The sequence below is a fragment of the Lipophrys pholis genome (genome assembly GCF_963383615.2).
Source record: "Lipophrys pholis genome assembly, chromosome: 11".
In the NCBI taxonomy this organism is placed as follows: domain Eukaryota; kingdom Metazoa; phylum Chordata; class Actinopteri; order Blenniiformes; family Blenniidae; genus Lipophrys; species Lipophrys pholis.
Genome location: NC_137631.1, coordinates 19,112,254 through 19,132,937, shown reverse-complemented (window position 1 = coordinate 19,132,937; position 20,684 = coordinate 19,112,254). Strand labels below are relative to the sequence as shown.

The 20,684-nt window shown below is 41.2% G+C and overlaps 2 protein-coding genes across 2 annotated transcripts; both read right to left on the bottom strand.

The window, feature by feature from the left end:
* Positions 1-4,324: 4,324 nt before the first annotated feature.
* kti12 (KTI12 chromatin associated homolog) lies at positions 4,325-8,229 on the bottom strand. Its single transcript, XM_080475981.1, has 9 exons — positions 7,978-8,229; positions 7,502-7,553; positions 7,367-7,419; positions 7,215-7,270; positions 7,024-7,103; positions 6,766-6,925; positions 6,622-6,684; positions 5,118-5,186; positions 4,325-4,478 (listed from the first exon to the last, which is right to left on the bottom strand). The coding sequence occupies exons 1-9, from the start codon at positions 8,126-8,128 to the stop codon at positions 4,335-4,337; spliced, it is 828 nt and encodes a 275-aa protein (XP_080332107.1). The 5' UTR covers positions 8,129-8,229; the 3' UTR covers positions 4,325-4,334.
* A 2,175-nt stretch (positions 8,230-10,404) lies between these two features.
* On the bottom strand, positions 10,405-20,042 carry znf592 (zinc finger protein 592). Its single transcript, XM_080474575.1, has 9 exons — positions 19,904-20,042; positions 17,176-19,433; positions 14,963-15,141; positions 14,693-14,866; positions 14,422-14,581; positions 13,591-13,848; positions 13,145-13,257; positions 12,555-12,696; positions 10,405-12,450 (listed from the first exon to the last, which is right to left on the bottom strand). The coding sequence occupies exons 2-9, from the start codon at positions 19,411-19,413 to the stop codon at positions 11,968-11,970; spliced, it is 3,747 nt and encodes a 1,248-aa protein (XP_080330701.1). The 5' UTR covers positions 19,414-19,433; positions 19,904-20,042; the 3' UTR covers positions 10,405-11,967.
* Between the last annotated feature and the right edge of the window lie 642 nt (positions 20,043-20,684).

Genomic DNA, 20,684 nt, shown 5'->3' with positions numbered 1-20,684 from the left:
ACTGTCCATGCAGAGGTGGACCTTGCAGACCCTGCAGATCACATTTGACCTGAGAATGTTGCCTTTCCTGCAGCAGTACTTGCATGTCTGCCGTTTGACATGTACAGGGGCATGGAAGAGGAAGAGGTCAAACCGCGCAGCCACATTTGGGGTGTGGCTGCGGCGTCCTGGGACAGGTGTCGGGACATCAGCAGTGGTGGCCAGGCTATCAAAAGATGAAGATGAACTTCTTCTGGAGCTAGGTGTGACTGGCCTCTGGCTGCTGGCTATCTTGAACACCTGGATTCTGAACTCTTTCAGAGACTGGGTATTCACACCAAGGGCCTTGCAGTCCCGCTTGTACACGACCCAGGCATTTGTGAGGCTGACCTCAATGACATATGCAAACAGATGCAGATACCACCTCTTGGACTTCATGGGGGTGCGGTGGAGGTGTACCAGCATGTCACTCTTATCAATGCCCCCCATATTGGCATTGTAACTCTTGATGACAGCTGGACAACTCACTGGCTCTTTCATCTTGGTCTCACTGCAGTCCCTGATAACTGAGGACATCGGCTCTACCCCCATGTCTCTTGACAGCAAAGTGAGAGTTTTGTTGTCCTTCCACCTGATGGCCAGTATCCCATCATCACTGGTGACATAGTCATATGTACCATGCCGGACAACCATCGTCCCCATTTCCTTGATAGACTTGAGTGGAGGAAAATAAGGGTCTGCCACATCTTCATCTTCCTTCTTATCATCGTCACTGATGGCATGATCGGCTGGCATGACAACACTGATCCCCCATTTGCCATAAAACATCTGAGCAGACACTTGCTAAAAATGTATCCAATAGAACTGGTATTAGGTCATAAACTAGGAAAAATCTAACAAATTGCTATTTATACCTTTAGGATTTCTAAATAAATGGGTTAAAATTAAGTCTGAATCACTGTATTGCAGGTATTACTGTTTTAAAAACATTTAGCAACATTAAAACATAATGCCCTAACTTGTATTGCCTTATTTGTAAGGAAAATGTGTTAAGTATGACTGGTTAGATGCATCGGGCATATGTCCAAAAAAGGTCACACCAAGCCAATTCTCATTTTTGGGTGAATCGGGCATATGATCATATTTGGCACCCACATTTTCCATGCTGTAATTTCACTCATTTCATGAAGGTGCTCACAAATAACACTTATTTCATGACTTAGCACAACTACTCAACATTATAATGTGTGAGTTTCATCAACTTACCATGGTTAGTTTTGATGTTTCAACTGTAAATGCACAGTAACTTTTGCCAAATGGCCCCCTTTTTCTGACATCAGAGAAAAGAGGAAATTGGAGGCCTCCCAGGTCTCTGCTGATTGGTCAAATGTCACAATAATGTGGTCTGTGATATAGAGTAATCTCTGCTGATTGGCTGGGTGAAGACCACATGGTTCTTGATCTCACCTAGGCAAAGTACTGGTGCCAAATGTAATGTGTGTGGAAATTACCAAAAATGGTCACTTGCCCGATAAAGGGTTAAAAACAGCGGATCAGTTGTTGGCTCCGAGCTTGTCACGCTGGAGGCGGTGGCTGAGAGCAGAATGCTGGTAAAATTGCTGACAATCGTGGACAGTTTCTCCCAACGCCTCCATGAAACACTGGACAACCTTGAGAGCAGCTTCAGCCACAAATTCATCCAGCCTCACTGTTTAAAGGAACGCCACATGAAATCTCTCCTGCCCGGTGCCATGAATCACACTTTAGACTTCTTCTACCTCTGCCCGACCTATGCTCACTGAACCACAATAATCCCAACGCTGCAAAACACGCACAAGCCACGTTAATTGTATGATTATATAATATGTGTAAATACACCTACAAATGCATAGTTTAGTTTGAACTTTTATAGTTCTATATGAATCCTAGTCTCAGTTTTAACTTGCTTTTATTGTATTATATCTATATATGCGAATTGTATTCTGTATCTGGTTTCAGTTAGATTTGTTGATTTGGTGTATGTTAGCGTAGTCGCATTAATTTTCAAAAGGATTCAGCACAAGGCTAATTTCCATCAGTTGTCCCACACATACAAACATACAGGGTTACAGAATATAAGAACAATAAAAACAATATAGTAAAACAAAGACGATAGTAAAAAAAATTATTCTTCCCTAAAGTGCTTTTATTTAAGTGAAGTGCTTTATAGGTAGAGCCTGTCATACAGTGCAAATAGCTAAAGTGCCTGTTTTTCCTAATGTTGACATGTTTGGTTGTTAATCAGCCATGCGTTATTCGGTCTCTTAAAACCAACAAAGCTTTCTCTGATAGCTGTAGATCATTCATTCAGAGTATTCCAGTTTGAGTAAACGGCAATAGATAAAGGCGTTCTCCGCCAAGGGGAAATCTCAAAATTTGACTTCACAATCCCCCTGATATATGACCTTGTATTAGTGATTCCATTTCTCTTTTTAATAAAATCCCCCAGGGGCAGTGGGGCCATCCCATGCACAGGCTCATATATCAAGCAAGCACTTTGAAATGATTTGAAATTCTCAAAGCTTAGGAGTCGATATTTCTTTAAGAGCGCACAATGATGAAAATGATGACTGTGGCTTTTTGTGATGCCTTAATTACTCTGGGTAAATAAAGTTTCTATCTATCCATCCATCCATCCATCCATCCATCATGTGGTAAAAAAGACCCTAAGACGATTATGTAAAGGCTTATAAAAGTCATTAGCCATCATATGGAGGGAATGGTATGTTCTGTAGGCACTGTAAACATCCTAGAAAGAACAGTAATTAGCTACAGTCTAGGGAAATCTAATACAAACCCTAGTTAACAACAAAAACCTCTTTTTAATGTTCTGGCAATCTTCTTATGAATGCAAAACTGTTGAAAGAGCTTTACTCAGCAACATTTTTTGCTTACAAATTCCTCAAAGTAACAAGGAGCTCCTGAACAACTAAGGCACTGTTTGCCGAGCTTGCTCCACAGGGGTCGAGCAAAGCACAGGTGGAATTAGGGTCATTTGAGCCAGTTCAATACTGATGGAAAAAAAAGTGACACATGAAAATGAATCAATTCCAATGTCAGCCAAAGGGGAAGGCATGGTGGAAGTGGTGAGCCCATGAGGCTCACTGCAAGTGGCTTCTGGAACAAATCCAATCCAGGGCTTTCCTGTAATTTGCGCCCACGTGGATTTTCTCCAGGAACTCTCGCTTCATCCTACAACCCAAATCCATGCTTGACAGAATTCTCATGTGATGGACTCGTGCTTCTCACTATTCCATTGGTTTCATCTCCCCTAGGGCCCGAGCTTGGATAAAGATGGATGAATGAAGATGTAACCAGTGTGAATAATCCGGTTTGTACCTTCAAAGCAGCAAACGGTGGGCCTGTCTCAGGTGCAACTTGATTCGTCAGCTGGGACTGGCTCCATGTCCCATTGACCCTCAGGATGAAATGGATATGGACGATGGAAAAACTCTCCTTTTTACCGTGAGGGGCTGGTGAGCCCTCATAGTGCAAACACAGCGACAAGACAACCACACACAATCACATCTATGGGCAATTCTAGGATCACCTTTTAACCTTAAACACATGGGTTTTGTGGACCGTGGGAGGAAGCCAGAGTACCTGGAGAAAAACTTAACACACACACAGGCAGAACATACAAACTCTACACAGAAAGGCCAAGCCAGTATTTGAACCCATGATATTTTCACTATGAGGAAATAGTACTACTTACTGGACCTAAGTATCGCTCTTCAGAGAAGTTCTGGAATTTGCGTCTCACTTTTTCTAACTTTACTGAAACGAATCTACATGTGGTCCCTTCTTCCAGATGAGCTCCTTCAGCTCCTTCGATGCAATACCCGGTTTTTTACTTGTGATTGTGTTTCACCCATCCAAACAAATCTAAACCTAAAAGACTCCTCATCATTTTTGGCGTGGATCCGCCAGCTTCTAGTGACAGTTGAAAAGAAAAGTTCTGTCAAGGTTCAACAGCTCCGAAACTGACTTCATGCAAACTTTATCATTGACAGAAGCTTCCAGAGGCACAAAGAAACGTATCTGGAAAGTCCTAAGACGGAAAACTCTTTGACAGACGAGAGTGTAAATGGATTAAAAGTTGCACTTATATGACAAATGTCAGAATTTCTAACTTTTGTCTTATTTAATTACAAAGTTGACGGGGAGGAGGGTGAATCACTTTTTGATCTCTCCAGTCCATATTTTCAACAGAAGTACACAAACTAGTCACTGACCTAAAAACATCTCAATAAGAAATCTTTGTGTATATTTATTTGTTCCAGATTAAAAAGAAAACAAGCCATTTCTGTGAAATGTCAGTGGAGACTTTTATTCAAATACTGCACAAACATGTTTGCAATCTGTCCCGTGTTTTCCGTTGGGTGCAACTTCGAGTAGCTGATGAACTGACGTCGGAATTTCCGCAACTCCGCCATGTTGATGCTTCTGGTGAGCTCGATGTTTAACGCCAGGTTAAGGTTAATGGTTTTCCTATCCCACAAACCTGCTTTAGTCAGAAGTACAATTTGTAAAGCAAAAGTTTTTAGTTTTTTTAAAAGGTCGCAGTATCACGCTTCAACCTTTGGTGAGGAGAAGACAACAAAGAGCCACGAGGCTGTCACTGACGTCATTTCAAACTGCAATTATGGTTCTGTAATTAAAGTTTGACCGACTCACTGCCTAATGTGCTTTCAAATAACATTTTGCGCACGTCGACACATTCAAAGGAGGAAATCAAAGTGGTGGTTCTGAGAAGGCACGACACTGCTGCCTATAAACATCCACTCATCTGTCGATTCCGGTTATTTTCTCAATCATCTCACAGCATGCTTTTACAGGCGAGACCTTTCATGCTACTTGGTTGCTGTTTTTTTTTTTTTTTTCATTTGAGCTTCCTGATGGTCTTTTATACTTTGCCTCCCACAGGTGAGGAAATGTGACTTGGTGAAACAGATATCCAGAAAGTCATCAGCGCTCACATACACACACATTGCGGTATGGTATTGACGCCAAACTACCAAAGGACGTGAAAAGATTAATCAAAGCATTATATCAGTAATACATGTGAAGGGGTGTACATTAAGAAGGAAAAAGGATATCTTCTCTGTTGCTCCAGGAATTGAGATCAGATCCCCGGGGACACTCGTCTTCTGTGCATTAAATATTGCCTGAAAGGATTTGACAATAATTTTTCTCTCAGATTACAGAAAGAACATAATGCAGCCACCGAACAACACAACTCCGTAGGCGAACAAGCATCAAAGTAATAATTAAAATACAAACCATACATGCTGATCTCATTTTCATAATAACAATAAATACTAAAAACATTAATTCTCCATGAACATACATCAGTGTAAAGTAGAAAAGTGACCCATTACGAAATGAGCGCACTTGATAGCGAAGACACGGGTGATTTCTTATTGTGTAGCAGCCTTGACACACACACACACACACACACACACACACACACACACACACACACACACACACACACACACACACACACACACACACACACACACACACACACACACACACACACACACACACACACACACACACACACACACACACACACACACACACACACACACACACACACACACACACACACACACACACACACACACACACACACACACACACACACACACACACAGGTAGTTAAAACACTCACTTGCCTGCCTATTGACTTTGTTTATTGCTTTTTGAAGGCTAATTACTGGAAACCAGTAAGTTACTTCTCTGCTTCATTGATTTCTTACTTACGTCACATTCATGTGACGCATTCATGTGACGTGTGTGGTAGATTTGTCAGGCTCTTTGATAACGGCAATCTGCTTACGCAGTAATGGTTTAACATTATTGTCAATATTAAATCGATGGACTGAAAATTTTTATTCTGAATAATGACCCCTCCCCCAAAAAAGGAACAAAAAGACAAAGTCGATAACGGTTTAATTGCCTTAAACAAGTGCCTCTGTTGAGTGGAAGACATCACTAAGTGCCAATTCAAGCTTAACACGGTGCAGATTATTTCAAAGTATTGACCTAGAAACTTCCAGTGAGCAATAAATGCCGGTTACCTTTGTTTTGACGGCTGGAAATCAACAGCATGAAGTCAAATCTTCACACTGCTGAACAAAGCGTTTTAAACATTTGACATCTCAACCGTTTAATTTTGATTTTTGTTCTTTATCACCTGGGTCATCTTGGAAAGTGAAATATCCTAAGAGATAAATTATATCGAAGTTTGTTTTTAAAGGCACATTTAAGATCTTGTCCCACACTCATTGTGCAATTATTGTGTTTTCCTTCTGTTACTGTGTCTAACATTGTTCCTATTGTGCTGAATTCCCTTATTATCTGCTTGTGAAATTTTGACTGTAAAAGAGTGTGACTGCGTGAGTGTGAAGCAGGATGGAAAATGGCTGCATGATAAAAGTAAGAACTGATCTACTGGAATTAACCACTGGTTACAAATAAATACCGACTAATTGAGAAATATGATGGACAGATTAAAAAAAAAGATATATATGTTAGAGATTATTTTAGGGATTGACAAGTGACAAGAAATGAAAAAAGGATATGTAGACGTACCATTAACGCGTCCTGTGTGATCTTGTCCAGCTCGTACAAGAAGTTTGAAGAGGACAATGGTTGCTGTAAAAAACAAAACAAAACAATAAATCCAGTCTTAACGTCCTATTAAGACGAGGATTGCATGATACAACGAAGACTTACACTCTGAGTGGACTGGTTGGGTGGAGGTGCTTTTCTTTTGAGAAGTGCATCAGAGATCTCCTCAAAGGGAAGCGGGTCATCTTTCAGGATGGTGAAAAGCGGGCTGTCCCATCTGTTTCTGGAGTCTGGCGCTTCAAATCTCTGAACTAATGCATCAAAGCTTTAAAACACAACACAGACCAAAAGGTTTTTCCTTTTCCTTTTCCTGTCGGTGTCTTATAATAAGTTGTGTCTGTCGTGCCGATTCTTTTCACTCACATGTCCTGGTTGTACTGCCCAGCAGCGTCTCTCTTGGTGTTCCACGACGAGCTCTGTTCATGTGATGTCAAACAGTACACCTTCATCAAAAAAAACAAACAAAAAAAAAAAACAGCGGGACCTTTGAGTTTGTTTTGCGAGTATAAGATCAGAAAGCCTCTCCATGTAAGTGAATTGTTCAGCGCTCTCACCAGGCAGTGTGGCGTCTGGGCGTGTTTGATGAGGCAGAACAGTTCATAGCGATAACCTGTAACATATCTCAGTTTTGAACAGAAATCCAAATATTTGACCAAGAATCATCATCATCATTTCACTGAGTGCAGGACACTCTTTTAAAATTTACCTTTAATATAATTTAAAGAGTCCAAAATAACAATGTCATCCTTGTTGACCTTCCTAAAAGAAGAAAAAGAAAACGGTATAAGAAAGGTTTTTTGAAAATACTGTTCAAGTGTAATACTTAGACATGAACATTCACCTTTCTACTTCAGCTTTCAGAGATGCTCTGACATTTTTCTCCTTTTGAGAATCTGGAACAAACACACCGAGAAGTGCAGGATTACTTTCTAGAAACCTGTTTCACGTTAGACTTAATGGAGACTGTGATGCTGGAAAATACACATTTGCTCTCCTTTGTTGGGGGTTATCATTTGGTGTAAACATATCTGTTATATGGGAGAACTGAACTGTGTCATTGAAGTAAGAGGAATTCCTCGAAATGATGCACAGTTGTGTGTCAGAATGTGCAGATTTAAAGGGAGACTTCGTATATTGTTAGGTCAAACTCAGTTTAATGTTTCGTGAATTTAGGCTGACACACCCTGGACAGACACATAAATACACTGTCACCTGCTGCCCAACACTTCCTCCTCTTTAATTACCACAGCTCCACCTCAAGGAAGCCAACAGAGTGGTATGAACAGTAAATATATTTCAAAATGTAAATCAACTTGCCTGAGTAAACTGTGTTTCTCTCAACATCCAACCCGCCATCTCCGACAACGTGAACCTTCCGTGGGCCGCTGTTTTCAAAATACCCCTTAAGTTCTTCTGCCCTTTGTGTTTTGCCACTGCAAGGGTAGCCACACATCACTATTAATGGCATAACTGTCGTTTTTTAAAACATTAATCTCTAAAAACACACACAGCGCACGATGGTTCTAATGCCGGAAGCTGTACGCGGTGTGTTTTCTTCTTTCTTTGCTCACAGCTTGTCTTCAGCGTGAAGGTGTAACACTGCCCCCTAGAGGTAGAGGTTCGGACAGCAGCTATATTTCCCTCTCATCAACATGAAACTGAAGACTTTTTACTTAGTGAAAAATATTTCGTTTTCTAAATGTATTTCAACAAATTTCATGAAGCCTTAAAAATGTTTTTAAAAAAATAAAATGTTCATTTATTTTCCTCATAAACAGAACTACGTGAAATGATATACCTCATAAAACCGCAAACATTCTTAAATAAATTGATGCCTCGAAAATATTTAAATACCTATATGAGTATATTTATGCTTCATGTAGCTGGTGTCAGTTGCCTAATAATCTTAACATTTTCTAAACCTTTAATAGAACGTGTTCTTTAGTCTTTCAGTAGAAGTCCGTTTTTTCTATCAAATAAGTTAACATCCAAAATCTTGTTTTAGATGATTTGCATTAAAACAATTCCTGGTAATTGGTTTTTTTTCCCCCTAGTGCAATTCAAATTTTGAGGACGTACATGTCCTCTGTCACGACCGTGTCTTTACTTTTTCTCAGGTATATTACAGGGAAGGTGTTTTGAATTCTATATCCTTAAAATAGTTTTTATAATATTGTTGGCCTTTTTGCAAACTTTTGTCACTTTTATACAAGTCCAGAAAACCTGTGAACCGTCCACATCTGCAAGTCTTTAAACTGTTTAATAGTATAAATGACCTGCTCCAGTTGTTCCTTCTGATTTGATATACATTTGCACATCAGAAATTTGAAGAATATTAAATGGTTATTTCATTTTGCAAGAATTTATACACTCATATCAAGTAAGTTTCACACATTGCTTTAACTTTTAATTGGGTCATGCCCCAGGTTAGAAAAATAGGAAAAAACAACTGATCTCGTATATTTTTTGTACTTTTTTATGACTCATAGGATCAAATCATAATGAATAAAACAAAAAAAAGGCTTCAAATATATTATTCTTTAATAATTAAGTCCAAAAAGTATCAACGGAACATTCCCATCTTTGGACATCCAGTCAAAAAAATGTTCCAAAGTGTAATTTTAAAATTCCCAGTTTCTTTCCCACTCATTTCATGGACAGTCCTTTGGCCACTACGTGTAGTTGCATGAATGGAAATAAAACACAAACTTCAAATGTATAATTTGCTCTTTTTAATAGAATAAAAGTTTCAAAAGACAAAAAGGAAAAAAAAGAAAAAAAGAAAAAAAAGAATACCGTTATCAAACATGTTATATTCGACAAAAGAAAACACTTTTGTCAGAGCATTTTTATTTATTTTTTTTCCAAACAAGATTTAAAACTCTCCTCTTCATCAGTGTGAAATCAGATTATCACAGTTAGGTTGTAACATCTGTTGGATGAAGCGTTCCTCAAGCGGGATGTCCTCTAAATGAATAGAAGAAAAATATAATGAGACATGCAGCTTATCGTTCAAAGGCAAAGATAATATCAACATAAAGAATAACTCACATGTCCAGTGCCCTTTCTCTTGTTTCTTGAGCCGTTTTCAACATCTGGAGGAACTGTGCCTGAAGCTCTTCAGCTTCTCGCAAGGGGTGAACTGCTCTAACTTCACTGTCAGATTGAACATTTTTAAAGGCAGATTCCATAATTGAGCTGTCCACAACACTCTTCTTGCCCATGAAATGACCTTTTAGATCCAAATACACAAAATTAATTTAAAACCGTGGAATGGGTTCAAAAAATTTGTGTTCCATTTTCTTACCTGTTGCCCACAGATTCCCCTTGGGATTGACTTTGAGCTTTGAAACTCTGTTTCTCAGCTCGGTCAGATCAAGAGTGATCGAAGCGGTCATGACGATGTAGGAGATGAGGATGAAAGAAGACAGGAATCCTCCTCTGCAGCGCTTTGTCAGAGTGCCTTTCATCTTTCTAATGTGGCTTTCACAGCTTCTGTCAAGAGTTAATTAAAATCCCTTTGCTCCTCTCTTATTACGGGGAAAAGCAGTTATACCGAGAAAGGACGGGCTAAATATTCTAATGGCAACACGAGTTGCTGCTTATTGGACGCACGGCGCACATTAGAGAGCCATGTGCCTCGCCGACATGCTGTGACGATCGAAGAGTACATGACCTCACTGCGAAACACAGAAATACCATTAGACACCGAAGCCAATGCGCCACAGAAAATCACAAGCGGATGGTTAATTAAATGCTCCATTTTTATTTGTAAGTAAACAAAACAGCAAGGCACATAGGCCACTGCATGCTGAACAAGTGTAATGGTTTAAGAAATGCTGTGAATCCAGGTTTGGTTACTGTATGTACACATTACATTCCTGTACAAGTCCTCAGTTAGCGCAGTATCAAAAGTACAAATATCGATCAACAAACGTTACAAAAAGAACTAATGACGGACAGATAACACGGCCCCTGCAGCTGAACGGCTGCGGCGTGGACATTTATGGACTTGCAGAGAATTAAAGAGCTCATACAGCACTCTCATAGGAAAGTTCACATAGGCAAATAAGTCAATATGACCAGAAGGACGTAATATCATTCCCAAAACAATTTATAAAATTTTTTAAAACGGGGGATAATACATACTCTAATAAACTAATCTCTACATTGCATCGAGAATAAATGCAACTTCTCGAAGGCTTTCAATGTTTGAACAATCACTGCCATTTACCTTGGAGGTAGGAACTGTCACTTCGTCAATACAAAACAAGAGGAGCTGATTCACAAAGCAGAACCTGCTGAACAAGACGGAGCGTCCGCCAAACCCATTCGTCTGTATAGTCGTCGTTCCAGGTCATGATTTACAAAGCAACAGCTCTTATGACTGCTCGAGATTATCCAAAACTATGTACCCTGATTTGACATAACATTGACCGTTGGCTTGCCAGAAAAAAAACAAAACAGGACGAAACAAACAAACAAACCCATTTCTGGCGAGTTGAGGTATTTTCAATACTGCTGCAGCACAAGTGTAATACCTCCATTTCCACCCAAACACACAAAAGGCATAAAAACGCAACACGCGAACTAAAACATGCACTCACAAACATTTAGACGACACATTAAAAATAGTATTTAAATAAACAAACTAAGCTTTTGCTCGTATTTATAGCCCAACCTTACCAGGCTTTGATTGGAGGGACCACTCCATGATAGTATGTGCTCTCGCTTGAGGGCGTAACTGTTTAGCATGAATACAGACATACTGCTTTTAAATGCTCAGACTACACTTAAGTTATGTAATACATGGTGACCAAAAGTCAAGATTTGTAATGCAAAGTAACTACAACAGTTATGGCATTAAAACAAACAACAAAAAAAAAGTCAACGTGAATACAATCCAGGTATGCGTGTGTAGCTAGGATTAAATACTTCAAGCCAAGATTTAGGAGCTTTAAGTTGATTACCAAGGTGAATATCCACCCCATTCACTTATTCATCACAACTAAAAACAGACATTCCTGAGTCTCCAGCTGGGGTGGACGGAACAATTAAAAAAAGAAAAGAAAAGAAAAATCCTTCAGGCGTAGTATAGGTGTATTTGGAAGGCAAGGTTAATATGTTACCAACATGCAAGATTAAATTCATTATGAAAATACTGTTATTAGGATCTGCATCAATATACTGCACTGCCTTCAACTCTGAAAGTCCCAAAACATCTGTACCACCTTTGTAAGAAAACACTGTGTCCTTTGTAAGTTATACTTCGAGAACAGAAGACGACGGAGCAGCTTTTGAAGCGCGTCAGCACCTCAGTTTTGAGTTACAGTCTGTGTTCTTGTTGCAGTGAGGACTTTGTAGCTCTTCCTGCGGCGGCTCCGATTCATTCCGCGCCGCCGGTCCATCGTTCACTGCATCGCCCTCGGCTGATCGGACTGGGTGATTATCCTGCTCCTGCCCCCTGACGTCAGCCTGCTGCTGCTGCTGCTGCTGCTGCTGCTGCTCTTTCCCCGCAGGATCTCGGACTTTGTGCACGATAAAAAGATGTCTATTGAGAGACAGCACAGACGTGAAACACAGGCCACAGTGAAGGCACTGGGGCGTGTTTTCATCGGTTTTATGCTGAGGTATATGCTGCTGGAACTGTGCACTGTCGTCGGTGACAAAACCACACTTTGAACACCGGAACTGGGTTTTCGGGCGCTTTGATGAAGAAGCCCCGAGACCACCAGCAGGCTCCGGACCCTCCGTCTGCGTACCCACAGCCGGAGCTGCTGATTTAAGCCCCTGGGAATCATAAAAACAACAAATTGAATAATAGTAAGGACTATGGAGCATTTATATTTTTTTCACATGCATGCGTTTCGCATTGAACATTTACAAATGGCTACCTTCCCAAAAGCCTTTTTGTAGTCCTGGACGGAGGATTTTGGCATTTGCCTGAGATCAGGGTTTTTAATTCCATGCATAAGACTGATGTGGTTCTTCAACGTTACACTCTTCCTGAAGGTTTTTTTGTTGTCCGTGCAATACCTGTAAAGAGAACAAAAGAAACGCTCCTCAATACCTTCATGTCATTTAATCCACAGTTAGTTGAGCTAAACTTCCAGTTCGTCAAACAAACGCTGAAGTGCATCTTTCACAGCTTCTGTCAGGACACATGGAACCAGCAGACGGCATCATAGGGCGCTCGGTCTTTTTATGGACTTTGCAAATTGCTGCTGCCCACAGTACGTGCAGTTTCTTTTCTCATCTGGAACACTTTCTATCTATGGGGTTTTGATGGAGGAGCCATTTGAGTCCTGTTCCTCCATCCCCCTTCTTTAGCAGCGTCTTATTTCGGCCGTTCAGACAGCAAATAAAGCAGATCTCCCGTCAGCCAATCAGTTCTTCTGTTATGCCTGTATGTAGGTAGTGTTCATGCAGCTCTCAACAATAATAAATCACTCGACCATCAACAAAACAGTTTTTAAAATCTTACCAACAAGTGTAGGTTCTCTTATTCCCATTATGTTCAGTGCGAATGTGCCTCTTCATGCTGGTTGCAGTTTTGAAAGCCTTCTCACAATAGTGGCACGTAAACTTCTTCCCCGACTGTTGACAAAGAAAGTTTAATCAAATCAAAGACGGAGTGGACTTGGTTTGACGGTCTGTGTGTGACGTGAGAATGACTGAATCAATACAAAGTCAGAACTGTTTGTCTCAAAGGCAATGGAAATGTTGCAAAACATTCGCAGCTTGTCCCTTCAATGTTACTGTTTCAAGTTAGATTTATCTGAAATCCCATTGGAATCTGAAGCATTGGTGTGATCGCAGCCTCAGTGCAGTCTTTAACGCGGTTCCATGCGCACACCAAACAAGCCAGGTCTGCGAGAGAAGCGGGTCTCGGGACGCTTGCAAACACACTCCAATATAATTTGCCTTTACCTTTCTGTGATTGGCCTTCATGTGAGCGAGAAAAGAGTCTCGATCAGGGAACTTCTGCAAACACTCGCCACACGTCCAGCAGGTGAGTTTCACGTGAGGCCCTTTGTCCAGCTCGAGCTTCTTCCTGGGACTCTCGGTGCGCTTCACAAGCGAGTGACTCTTCTGCTGTGGGACGGGATGTGAATCCAGTTCCTGGTCCGTTGTGTCCATTTCATGGTTCTTCACAATTTCCGGTGTTATTATGCCGACATGGACAGCCTACAAAACAAAACACATACTTCATCTGATCTTCATCATCGCACACAAGTCGATTAATCGTTCACTTTTAACAGCCAGATGCATTTAACCGCGCAGCTCAGACTCAATGTAAACGCAATCTTTTGCACACAACTTTCACACAAATCATTGGTCTATTTTCAAAATGTTTTGAATTTTTTAACTTTTTTCATTCATCATGCAAGTTTTTATTACGGTTGCCCTAACGAGAAATGTTATTTTTGGTATGAAGATTTGATGTGTTGTATTTGAATGTCCGGATCGTAAGATTAAAAGCATTGTTTTTGATAACACTGCACACAATGTTCCAGCATTTCAGATGTTGAGTCAATTTGTAAACTGACAAAAGAGGAAAAACATCTGATCTTGTGATATATTTCCATGAGATTTAAGTTAAATGAGTCACAAAAAAACCAACAAAAACGAAAAGATTAAAATCTGAAATTTTTACTGTTTGACTGAAACAGAGGAAAAAGAAAAACTTTTCCATTGTCGTCCACATTTTTTTCAGATGCAGCTGTAAAACATCTTGTGACACAGACGTTGAGGCCATACCTTGAAGTGCTGCGTCAGCAGCTGCTTCTGTGAAAAGACCGAGTTGCATTCTGGACATTTGAAAACACAGGACAGACGCTTTGTGACACTTTGGGTGAAATGATCATGCAACGACTGCTTTTTCTTAAAAAGCATCCCGCAGGAACACTGCAACATTAACCTGCAAAATAAAAAAACAAAAAAGAAGAAGAAGAAGGAGACAACTGTTAAACATCCCCAATATAAGTAAATCTATAACTTTTAACAATCTGGTCATGAGACGTCGGCTCACTTGGGAGTTACTGTCGTAACAGGGTGCCGACTCTTCACATGCTCCTCACAGCCGTCAAAGGTCTTGAAGACCGCCGAGCAGATGGCGCACTTATGAACAGTTTCGCAGTGTTTTTCTTCCACGTGACTTTTTTGAGACTGAAGCGTCTTGAAAACGGTGTCACAATGTAGACATCTGAAAGGAAATTGGAAATATAAACACCACATCATTCCAGCGCCGTGCTGTGTATTGGGAGTTATTAACTCAGGCCCGAGATACTTGATCACTTACTTGTACCAGGCCTTGCGAGCATAATGGAGGCAGTTCTCCTTGACGTGCTTCTGCACGTCTGCAGAACGACTCAAGGCACCACACTCGGGACAGCAGTAAGGGGACTTATGGGCATGGAGACGTTGGTGAGCTCCAAAGCTGCACTTGTTGGGTAACAACATTGAGCACATTTCGCAAATCTGTGGTATGAAAGAAAACAAGTAGAAAAAATTTTTTTTTAATAAAATTAACAATGAACTGCATTAACTTTCAGCCTCGTTTCACCATCGGTCATGAACATTATGTGTTTCTGTCCGATAGACTGTCCAGTAGGATCCCTGAAGAAGGAAGGAAGTCAAGTCTGCGGTGTGTTAATTCGCTTGGAGTCTGAAATGATCTTTGATTTTTTCGTTGTTGTTGTTGTTTGCCCTAGAACGCCAAACATTGCAAGCAGACATCCGCCAGTTCTGAGTCTGGAACTTTTTCTTTTCCACTGTGGCTCGTGTGGAATGGTTGGGTTTCTCTCTGCATTTTTTTGGGATGAAAAAGTGGAGTGAGGTGGCTTTGTTCTAGTTGGTGCTACATAAATAAAACTGAATTGAATAGTTTGGAAACTTTTCCTTCCAAACGCAAACTGTTTAAACCCACTCATGAAATAGTGAAACGTCTCAGTTTAATCCTGAATCTGTACACTAAACAGAGAAGACTGTCGCTTCATCTCAAATAAAACAAAACAAAACACTTTCTTAATGCCGAGGGCCACAAGTTTCTTAATACCAGCCTGTAAAACCAAGAATTACAAAAACAGCTTTGTTCACCACCATCAGTGTCGATAACAAGATTTATTTAATCATTATTCATAATAGTTCACGATGACATGTTTCACCACTTTTGTTTTTTAATCAATGTTTAATTTACTCTCTGAACGATTTTAATCTGGTTGTTTATAATTGCTGATTTATTACCTTATGTCCTAAGCACATAATGTGTGTGTTCCTTTTAAAACTCTGAGTCATGTTATCATTCCATTTTATTTTTTAGCAAATGTATTATTTTCTCCACTGAGCATCGTAGATTTCAGAACCTTGGTTATCGAGCCATGGCTCTAATAGCATCTATGTCCTGGGAATAATCCTAAATCTAAACCTAAAGACAAAAGGTATAGTCGAACATTTTGCTTCGGATCTGAAAACTATTGTTTAAGTGCAGCACAGGCGTCATTTTGATCATTGGGTAATGTTACGATGCACGTCTATTAGTTGTAAGCTGTAGCGTTTAGGGATCGATGAACTTCAGCCATTGTTAGAAGATGATCTCAGGCTTTTTGTGGTCACATTATCATGACAACAGCGGTCTCTGTGTCACATAAAACCAAAGACCTCTACTTTGACAAATCACTTTGTCCACTGTTGTGTGATGTAAACCTAATTTATCTGTAAGTGCAAAAAAAAAGAAAGAAAAAAAAAGAAACTGCACCTCAACAGGGATTCTTTGAATTGAATGAGTTGGTGAAGATATTCTATATTTCTGCTTGGGTCAACCCATGATATGAGTGCAGTTAAAGTCACAGGAAACTTGTCACACAATGATGGATTAGAGCATTAGATTTCCATTTCTTCTGTCCATTCATCTTTTAGAGTGCTTCACCAAAGTAAGGCTCCTGGTTTGCTGCAGCAAATCCCAGCAAATTATTGTCAAAGGCAGGGAACATCAAGGACAGGTCACCGGTTCATCACAGTGGTAGTGCTGAACTAACTTCCGTTACATGACTGCAGCACTTTTTTTATTGTGTTTGAGAAAACAAAGTTGTACATCTTGAATCTCAATGATAATAATAATAATAAAAAACTTCATAGAAAACAATATTATTATTGAGTGTAATTCAGCTTTGTGTTGATATTAAACCACAAACAAGAGAGAGAAAAAAAAGCACTGCAATTTCGAAATGCACATTTAAATAGCTGAGTTGAGAGTGAGGCACCGCTTCCTTTGGTTGTTAAAATATTCTGTGTTTTCCAGTATCTCATTATTTGTAACCAAACCTCTTTCACATGATGAAGTCACTCCTCTTTTGGGAACTAACTCCTCCAATGTGATGATATGATCAAGTCAACAAGTCTGAAAGCTGCAACTTTCACAATATTTTTTTCTTTTTCTTTTATAATCATTATAAAATACAATGTTGGCAACAAAGGAACATTGACCTGCATTGTTTGTAAGTAAACTGTACTCACCAGTTTTTCAACATCTCCTGACAGCCTTTGGAAATGGCCTGCGAGTGCATTATGGTCTGGTAACTGTTGGTTACACTCTGGGCAGCAGCGTGGGTGGCGAATGACATTATCTGGATATAAAGGCAGGACGGGTTCACTGAGAGATGACGGGAGTGGTAAGGATGGGAGCAAGGTCAAAGAGCCCACATTCACCGGGTCAGTGCTCATGGGAACAAACATTTGTCCTTCTGCTATTGGGTTCATGCGGAGATGGGTGCACTGCATCATTTTGCCATTGTTCTTGTGCTCCCGTGCGTGTGCCCACAAGGAACACTTGTTGAAGAACACCATGGTCTTTGCACAGTGTGCGCACCGTACTTCGATGTGAACACTCCTCCTGTCGTAATGAAAAGCAAGACTCCTCTCAACAGCAAAGGAATCTCCACACTCGAGGCAGCGGTATCCATGCGGCGGAAGGCTGATATTGCTCTCGGAAGGGGGGTTTAAGTTGGGCACATAAGGAGGCACAGGGTTAGTTTGATGCAATAGTCTGTTTAAGGTTCCCGCTCCCGTGTTTTGGACTGATGCACGGGAATGAGATGCAGTTGTTTTCACCTGATGCACCAGTGGGACGGTACTGTACACTGTAGAGGAGAGAGTGTGTTGACTGTGCTGATGGGAGGTGGAGCGAGCCGCGACGGAAGCAGCCACGCTGTGAGGGACCAGGTTGAGACTGGCGAGGTGCATGGCTTTTGGAAGGAAGTTTGTGCTCGTAGTATGGCCCGTTGTGGCTGATGCGCTCTTTGGTTTCTTCACCTGATTTGAAACAGTTCGCTTGGCAGGACCACCGGTATTATTCAATACAGTCGAAGACCGTTTCCCACCTGTCCTCCTCCTGGGTTTGTCTTCCGACTTCCTGTGCAAATTTTTGGGTGCCGACGTGCTTCTTGGGTTACCTTTAGCCTGTTTCCCGACATTACTCTCTACAGTTTGAGGGTGATGAGGAGACACAGTCCAGTAGGAATCCTCACTAATTATGCTCTGTGAAGGTGATGATTCATAAGCTGAATGCACTTCATCCGTTTCTGAATCAGGTACTACACTAGTGGCTGTGCGTTTAATGCGTCCAGATGTGGTTTTAATCGTCTTAATCCGGACCCTTGGTATAACTGGGGGCGATCCAGATGCCACTGCAGGGGATGCTTTGCCGCTGCTGTCACTGTAGATGCTAACAGGGCTATCAGGAGGCTTCATCATTCTTTTTACTACTTCAAGTGGGCTCCTAGGACTTCGTGGAGATAGAGGCACCTTGGGACTTGGTTTAATGCTATCATTTTGAACCGCTGATGACTCTCTGTGACTAGTTGGCTCACTGGGGTCTTTTCTAGTATTCAGAGCCACCAGTGCTTCAAGACAAGATGAAAATTTAGACGTCTGAGATTTGGCAAGTGAGAAAGAGGTTGAAGCATTCATTGCAGTTCCTGAAATATAGTTGGGATCAGAAGAGTTCTGGTTTTCACCAGGGGGGGTTAAAGCACTGTGCACTGTAACAGTGTTTTCACCTTTGTAACCAACACAGATGTCACTTTGAGTACTTTCTGTACTACTTTGTTGAGTATCCTTGGGTATGACAGAGTCCTTGGTAGAGTTATCAAACACACTGAGGTCCATTTTCTTCTGATTGTCTGGGACTGAAGGTTCCACAAAACCTGAAACCTTCGGGAAACAGGGTCTTCCTTGTATTGGCTGCATTTCATCTGTATTACACAGAGTGTCTTCGCATTCAGGACTGGACACGGGACTGAAATGTAAAAGTGAACGAGAAAATATTGGTGCTCCATCAGGCTTATGTTGTATAGGTGCCTCTCCAGGAAGCTCTCTTGAACTCTCCCCATTCAAGGCAGACACGAATGATTCGGAGAAGTTGGGGTCTGTGGTATTTGAAGAGTCAGCGGAGGCCTCTTGCCCTGTGAATCCATTTTGCAATGGCGGTCCTGAGAGAAGTCTGTCGTCGAAACTTTCCAAAGACTCCTGCCGACTTGTGTTTTTCACAATAACACTTACTGCAGGGATGTCTGCTGTTGTAACAGCTTGGCTGCTCAACAGGCTGTCCTCCAGGCACATCCCTGCGTGTTTCAGCTGACTTTCCGCCTCCTCATGGCTCCCCTGGATGGGCTCTTTTGCGTCCAATCCTGTGGCATCTGGGATGTCAAAGGCTGCCAGAAGATCATCAAAATCTGGGGTTTTCATGTCACCCATGGCTGCACAGTCTCATAAACCTAAAGTAAACACACACACAGCGTTCATTTATTACAATATCCGCTCGAGCTCGATTCCCACATACGGCCTCGTAGGCTCAAATTAAATATCTGTCAACACATAAAAACATGTTTCCTCAACGTGACGAGTTGCTGCCTGAAAGCTGAGAAACACCAAATGCTAGTGTTAGCTTTGGTTAGCATGCTAAAGGTTTTTTTTAACATCTACAGCGTCTTCTGCAGATAAACGTTGTCATCTGCTGCGTGAATGTACACACTTGACGGACATGTTCACGTTAAAAACGGCCACGTCCTGATGGTACCAAACCTCCGTCTGACCACTGGACGACCAAAACAAATCGTGCTGGCTGAGCTAGCAAACAACACAGGCACGTAGCGGAGCCAAGTCAGCAGGTTAGCCGCCTCTATTGGCACAATGCTCGCGCGCAAATAACACAGAATGTGAGGAAAAGTTACAGGGAACGACTCACCATTGGATCCGGTTATGTTTCACAACTCAAATAAGTGAGCTCTGGAGCCATTTACCGTGAGCACTGAGAGTTAGCCAGATGTTTCAGGGCTTCGTAGCTAAGGCTACAAGCTACCAGCGCTTAACCTGCTTTTCCTTCTGGCCGCGGCGGGTTGTTAAAGCCCTCGGCGCTGCCTGTCAGACTCGAGGTGGCGGGCGGCAAACATTTGCAGTGAAAACACCAAAATCTGCGTCCGATGGCTGAAGCGGAGAATCACAAATTCCAGTGTTGTATCTGGTAAGCTGCGGCCGGTGGATGTGTAAAATAATCATGCTATTGTTACAGCAGCATCAAAAGGTAAACCACCAGCCATCACTGCCTGCTCACTCGATCCCCGAGGCTCCTCTTTTCTATGTTGTTTCTCAAGTTTAAAAATTCAAACACAGATAACACAAAACTCATTAGAGAGCAGTGCAAATGGGACACCGATGAGCCATTGCATGCGATTTACTACAACCACACAAAAGTAACGAAATTACTAAAATCTAAACCATACCAGGTATATTTAAGTCATATTACCTATCTACCTGGTGAAAGAATAATGGCTAGTGCTTTGTAGAATTTATCATCATATATGTCATAGAATGTGGCCCCTTTGATTAAGCAAACCACCCCTAGTTAATGCACATTATTGATGCATTTATTTGAAAAATATCAAATATGTGACCACGTGTACTTTACACAGCAAACTCTTGCAAGTGACAGTATTTTAAACAGGTGCTCAATAAGTCTCCTTAGTTGC

Excerpts from the sequence above, each read along its gene's own strand:
- kti12 (XM_080475981.1), bottom strand. The coding sequence starts at position 8,128 with ATGCCATTAATAGTGATGTGTGGCTACCCTTGCAGTGGCAAAACACAA. Across the intron at positions 7,554-7,977 it reads GAGAAACACAGTTTACTCAG|ATTCTCAAAAGGAGAAAAAT; the intron begins GCAAGTTGATTT and ends TGTTTGTTCCAG. Across the intron at positions 7,271-7,366 it reads CTCTTTAAATTATATTAAAG|GTTATCGCTATGAACTGTTC; the intron begins GTAAATTTTAAA and ends GATATGTTACAG.
- znf592 (XM_080474575.1), bottom strand. The coding sequence starts at position 19,413 with ATGGGTGACATGAAAACCCCAGATTTTGATGATCTTCTGGCAGCCTTT. Across the intron at positions 15,142-17,175 it reads CAGGAGATGTTGAAAAACTG|ATTTGCGAAATGTGCTCAAT; the intron begins GTGAGTACAGTT and ends TTCATACCACAG. Across the intron at positions 12,451-12,554 it reads ACAAAAAGGCTTTTGGGAAG|GGGCTTAAATCAGCAGCTCC; the intron begins GTAGCCATTTGT and ends TATGATTCCCAG.